This window comes from Limulus polyphemus, unplaced genomic scaffold (assembly GCF_000517525.1).
Source record: "Limulus polyphemus unplaced genomic scaffold, Limulus_polyphemus-2.1.2 Scaffold371, whole genome shotgun sequence".
In the NCBI taxonomy this organism is placed as follows: Eukaryota; Metazoa; Arthropoda; class Merostomata; order Xiphosura; family Limulidae; genus Limulus; species Limulus polyphemus.
Window position 1 is genome coordinate 406639 of NW_013665981.1, and position 6676 is coordinate 413314.

A 6676-nucleotide genomic window follows, 5' to 3' on the forward strand; every position below is an offset into this window, starting at 1 on the left:
TCAAATTTCATAACTAAACTGAATTTGGGTCTAAAAAAAAAAAATTTGATTTTTTGAGCTCACTTAAGTTTCACCTTATCTTTTTGAATCTACACTTTAAAAGATCAAGTTTGGCACCTGAATATTTGAATTATGCTGGGAAAGCCACGAGGTGGACATTCTGAGCTTTCAATTGCTTTATCACCCTTCAAAGACAGAAGTAAGTGTACGTAAACATGTCTCTCCAAAAATGGAAAGAGGTGGGCAAGGGTCACTGTTTGATTCCATGCATGGTAGCATTATCTCAGCAAACAGAAAAAATAGGAGGTTATAATTTGATATTCTAGCTTGTTAAAATCAGTACCTTTAGTTCCTAATTCGTAAGAAACTACAGACTTTGTACTTGGACATCACAGACATCTAATTTGAACCAATGCTGCATTCAATATATCACATGACACGGTCATGACAGGTGCAAATAAACCAGGCCTGGATGTGAAGGCAAAGAGGCCATATAGTATCATCTCAAGTTTTCTAGCCAAATAGTAAATGTTGTACTGTCTTTATATATATTTAATAATTATCATGTACTGACTAACATTTGTACTAGTTTTCACATATGAAATGTAAGGGCAATAACCTTTAGCAAAAAATTAGTTTCACTGGACTATTCGTTTGAAAATTTGTAGGGTGTAACCCATAGAATAGTATTAACTCTATTCACATGGGTCAAAGGCCATGTCATCGCATTTGTTGATTCGCATTAAAAATTTTATTGATCTACTATTTTATGAATTTATCTCAATAACTTTGCTATCAAATTGTAGATCATAATTCAAATTTTAGTATTACACATTATTTCATTTCTTAATTTAAAAGTTGATATTAAAAAACACATAAATATCAATTTTTGCCTGTGTAATTGTATTTTGAATGTAATACTGTGAAATTTTATTATTAATGTATGTCAATATCTTGGCATGAAAACATAGTTTATAATTAAAAGTTTTATATTATTTAAGTTATAACTTTTTAGTTTAAAAAGGAAAAAACTAAAGAAATCTCAGTCTTCACTTTTCTGAGTTACATGATGCGACTGAGCTGCAATTTCTCCATTTCAGAATTTTCTAACGTTTATTACTTTTATATAATAAAACTCTTGTCTGATATACATTTTCAACAATGACTTATATATTACATTGTTTAGCAACAAAAGCATAACCTGATATTGTTGTTAATCTATGTACTGAAAGTGTAAAAATAAATGTTTAGATGGCAAAACTGGAAAAATATTTGTTGATTTCTTAATTTAGTGTCTCCATTGATTAAAAACGTTTGTCTGATATGTGTTTCTAAAAATCAGAATTGGTATATTCGAAAAATTATATTTTGGCCAATTATATGTTTTTTGTATTTTTTAAATTGCAGCTGCTTATGGTTTATGTGATAACTAGCTTTGCTCAACACATCAAAAACATGACAAGTTGGAGTTTTGTAAACAAAAAATCTAGGAGGCTTCACCCTTAATTCAGTATAGTATTGAAATCATGCAATAAAAAAGTCTAACATTAGGTCATAGAATAACATTATAAGTTTATTTATTGATAGTATTAAGTATGGTAAAGTTTAACCCTAACTAAACTAAAGCAAAAAATGTACACAAGTTACAGTGGTAATTTATCTCTTATCGAATATAGGTTGTACTTAATAAAGACTTAACTAATGTTAGGCTTTTAGGCCTAACAGAGGTGGACTTACAGATTTTGTTCTCTGCAGTTAGAATTCTTTTGTATTATTCTGAAATTGAAAGTTCTCATACAACAGCTTAATATTTGGCATTTGTTTGCTTCCTGTTAAATTAGTTAACTGTAAATATAATTGATCATGGTTTAGGCCTGTGATCCTGTATTTAGAGAAGTAATGTTGTAATAAAGATACTAGTTTGACCACAAATGTTTTGTGGGTCTCTGCTAGTGTAGCCTCTCCACCCTTTCTCCCATTTTTATGATTGTTTGCTAATCAACTTTATATAGCTGATGAACTTGATTATAACCAATAAAAATTATAACCCATATATCTTACAAATATGTATTCAGTTTTGCCATCTTAAGCCATAACTGAGGAGAACTGCTTAGTTTGTGTTGATCAAATTTGGTGCTCTAAACAGTAACAAAATTTTTAACCTATATAACTTACTTAGAAACCCAGATAAATTATAATAATTTTCGGACATTCTATTTTAGTGATCAATATATAGTTTTTGAGTCCTAAAATGCATACATGGAAGCTAGATTAATTTTTTTTAACACTCAAAACTGTTGAGATTCAACAAGGCTTAGGGAACAATGTTAGTTTTTCCTTGAAGGCAAATGGCTTGAGCATGCAGAGAGTACTAATAAATACTTTTTTAAATATATTTTTTGAATGAAATAACTAATGAGTAAAATTATAAACTTCTCAGCTTACAAAACTTCAGTAAAATAAAGCTTCTAAAATTTTATTATCTTGAGTGAAGTGTGTAACATAACACTCAGATCGTATGCTGTGTATGTTAGCTCTACAGGAAACAGCTAAGGGGCTACCCTGGTGATTTGTTGCTTTAGACGAGAGGATTAGTGCTCCAGTGGGTACAAGGTACAGCATTAAAACTATAAAATAAATATGAAAAGGTTACTTAAATCAGAACTTTTTGATCAATACTGCTGTCAGTGCAGAGGGGAAAAAATATTCCTTTCATTTCACATTTTCAACTTTTCATTTCACTGTAGATTGATGATTTCTTTATTCTAACAACTTTTCTAAGAAGTTCCAGAGGTTATACAAATGAAATATTTAAATTATATGGTGAAAAGAAATATTTTTATTCTTAGCATGGAAACAACCCTTTACTCCTACTTCCTCAGGAGAGACTTTATAGACAAATCTTTAGTTTAAACGCTTTATTAAAAACTTTTATTGTGTACAACAGACTTTTAATGTTTACTAAAAGCTTGCTAAGTTTTGTTGAAATACACTTAGTAAATATATTTATAGCATGTAGTTCCAAGGTTGGTCAAACCAACCATCTTCATTCTTGTAAAGTTAACTGATTTAATTGTAATTATTATTAATAAATTATTTTACATTAGATTCAACTGATGTAACTGATGCTCATAAGTAATAAATTACACTGATTAAACAAGTTAATTGCCCAGCTATACTTTTAATGCCTATTAAACTGACTGTGACATGATAGCAAAACCTTCTAATATAATTACATTAGCAGAATGACTGAGGTTATATAAAGTTTGAATGGAATACTGACTGTGTTTGCTACCATCAAAGGGATGTTATCCGGATTGGTCCAGCCACATCCTTCAACAGCAACAGCTACATGAGCAAATGGCATGGAATCATCCCTCACTCGGATCTGGAATGAAAAGTGGGGAAAACAAAAATTTAGATTTCAATTAAATTATTGTCATCTCTAGATTCACTTAATGTCTTTTTTTTTTAATCCTGAACAGTTTAGTTTCTGAAAAATAAAAGGGATAAAAAAAGAGAGAATTTAGCTTTCAATATGATTATTATTATCTGTAAATTCAGTTAATGTATTTTCTTTTTTCTATAATCCTGAATACTTTAGGTTCTGTAAAATAAAACCAATTCCTTTAAACAATTAGGTTATTATAAAACTGTAATAAAATTTTAATTGCATTATATTCAGTATAAACTTTGTATATTATTTGTTTTCTTTCACCTACCTCACTTCCTGAAAATCGGCAAGGAGTCAAAATTGGTATTTTTCCTTCATACGTGGTTTTCAAAGAACCAAAGTGCTGATCCACCAGTTTGACCAATTCTTCATGACCTACACCTAATAACCATAGTTTTTCAGTCAAAAGCAAATATATTAGTTTGTATTTCTTAGTATACTAAAAGGAAACCTCAAGATTGAAAAGTTGTATTCTAGAGAGTGCTGTTAGAATACAGTAAAAAACAGGGAAAAAACAGTGCATGAATCATGTAATAACTTTCAAGTTATTTAACTCTCTGTATATGGGCTTGGTCATTTTTAACACCATGTAACCAAGAAACTATACATATTATAACTCTGAATACATTATGAGTATCTTTGGAAAGTTTGATAAGCTTGTAGTAAACATTACAAGTCTACTGTGCAGAGAGAATTTTGTGAATTTACAAAGTCTTTACTGAGTCAGTCTAAGTGAAAGGTGATTTTTTCATAAAAATTAAAATACTTTTTCATCTTAGAGTTTTCATATTTCATGTGCATAATCCTAAGTGCCTCCTAAATATAAATATCAATTTTCTTTTAGTAAAACTTTATAGTTTGTCCCTTATTTTCTCCATCCTAACACTAACCATAATGAAATCATCTATAGTGAAAGTTGATAAATATAAAATTAAATAAAAAAAAAACCTTTTCATGTTAGAATGACTGTAGGTTGTAATAAACAATTACAATTATTTATCTCAAGAAATTTAAGCCTCTTAATGTTTCACAACTCCTTTCATTTATTTTATTGTATTATTGCTCTTTGTGTATCTAATTGGTGGATAGTCTGAAAACCATATAAAGGCAAGAAAAAATCTGAAAAAGAGAATTTAGAGTGTATAGGGTTATTTTACACATGGAAGTGAAGAATGAGGATTTATTTAAATATTTCCTTTTGAAATTAAGAAATTAAAAGTAGATAATACAAAAATTTCAATTATAAACTACATTTTAATTCCAAGTTTATTACACACATTGCTAACAAGTTAGTTTAATTAAATTTTGTAAAGAGTGACAAACACTTTGACCCACCTTTACCAATATCCAGAGTGATGTTAGTAAAAACACGCTAGCAAGACTCTCATAACCCTTGGTGAAAAATAATGCAATTTTGATTAAAGGATTAATCCTATGCATATAGGTGGGTCAAAGTAAGCAGGTCACAACCTTTTTACGGAGTTAATTGAAAACTTAATTACACAATTTTATTAACAATTTATGTCAATAAACTTGCCATCGAAGCATAGTTTATAATTCAGTTTTTTTATTATTTAAGTTTTAATTGCTTATTTTTAGATGGAAATACTTAAATAAATTCTCAATCTTTAATACTTCTATGCCATGTGACAGATCTGGTGCTCTGATTTTTCCTTTTCAAATTTTTTTCATATCTTTTGTCTCTCAACCTATCTCACCAATTAGGTACATAAACTATGGATACTGGCATGCTGGAAAATAAAATAAGAATGTCCTATTTTCTTGATTTACTGAGATATAAATAAAATTGTTCAACCTACAAACCAAGAACCTCCCAATATTTCTGTAGCTTAAGTGTATTTTCTAACCCACATGGTAGATATTAAATATACATATTAATAACCAACAGAATGAGCAAAATTCAACATACTACCCCTTACCTTCCATAGTTTATTTTATGCTGTGAAAGTCTCATAGTTTGCAAGAAGATCATGTATTCAAAGTAAATATGATGTACCAAGAAGTCATGGTATTTTTTAACATATTTATAGCTTAATTAGAAACCTAGGTGAATTATAGTAATTTTAGGACATTCTATTCTAGTGCCTGATATCCTTTTTTGTGTTCTAAAATACATATTTGCAAGCTACATAAAATACTTTGCAATAGCCAACAAAGTGAGAAAATAGTCTTATCGAAGAATGTTCCCAAGTACAAATAGACCTGTAACTCGGGTAAGTGCTAAATTTGTTTTTTATGTACATTTTTCATTTATTATCATCTATTTTTAATAAAAGTAACACAAATATAAAGATTAAAACTTATTGGATTAAATAAAAAAACTAAATGAAAAAGTTAAATAAGACCATTTCTTATGATCACTCCTCAATGAACATTTACAACATACAGACTTTGAGGTCCCTTGATGCTACCTGAAACTTTAAGCTCTCTGCCCTCCCAACACATAATATACTGGTTGTTACACTACTGAAAAAATTTCAAAGTGCTGTAAGTAATACAACTAAAAGAAAACAGATGTGATAAGGTTAGAAAGCTGAAGCTGTTACAATTAAATATTTTGATGTACATTGATGAATTTGCTACAGTCAGTGTTAGGGTAAAGAAAATAAAAGATAAAGTACAAAGTTTTACCAATAAAACCATTAATATTCGTTCAGGAGGTATTAGATGCTTTGAAAATGAAATATGAAACTGTAAGATGAAAACAAGTAGCATTACTCTTAGCATGAAAATCTACTTTCTTTCAGAATAACTCAATAAAGGCTTCATAAATTTAGACACATTTTTAGTAAAAATACTTTATTTAAAACAACCTTATAATTTGCATGAAACAGACTTGTACTGTTTAATAAAAACCTGTTAAGTTTCATGAAGATATCCTTAACACATTCAGTTATAGTACTTAATTGTATGATTACATAGTGGTTACATGATCACTCAAATTTACCAACCCATATGCATAAGGTTAAATGATAAGTCATAATAAAATTGTCAGGACAAATCTGGAATGTGATAAGTATCCAGGGTCACTGATGAGGAGTGGAATTCTCTGAAACTAATCTGGCTCATAGACACAACCCCAATGAAAGAATAGACCATTCCAAGTTTTTACTTGTTGATAAACAAACGTTTAAACAACTTTATTCAATTATGTACAAGCTTCTTAGTGTCGGCTAACAATACGAAGAATTAAATTGTAGC

General features: G+C 29.1%; 1 protein-coding gene across 1 annotated transcript in view; it reads right to left on the reverse strand.

The window, feature by feature from the left end:
- The window catches only part of LOC106457763 (mitochondrial-processing peptidase subunit beta-like), a 52922-nt gene that overhangs the window by 18481 nt on the left and 27765 nt on the right, over positions 1 to 6676 (reverse strand). Inside the window, exons 6-7 of the mRNA XM_013917208.2 lie at positions 3723 to 3835; positions 3284 to 3388 (exon numbers count right to left, since the gene is read on the reverse strand). Coding sequence (XP_013772662.1) covers positions 3284 to 3388; positions 3723 to 3835 — 218 coding nt within the window. The remainder of the gene's footprint in view (positions 1 to 3283; positions 3389 to 3722; positions 3836 to 6676) is intronic.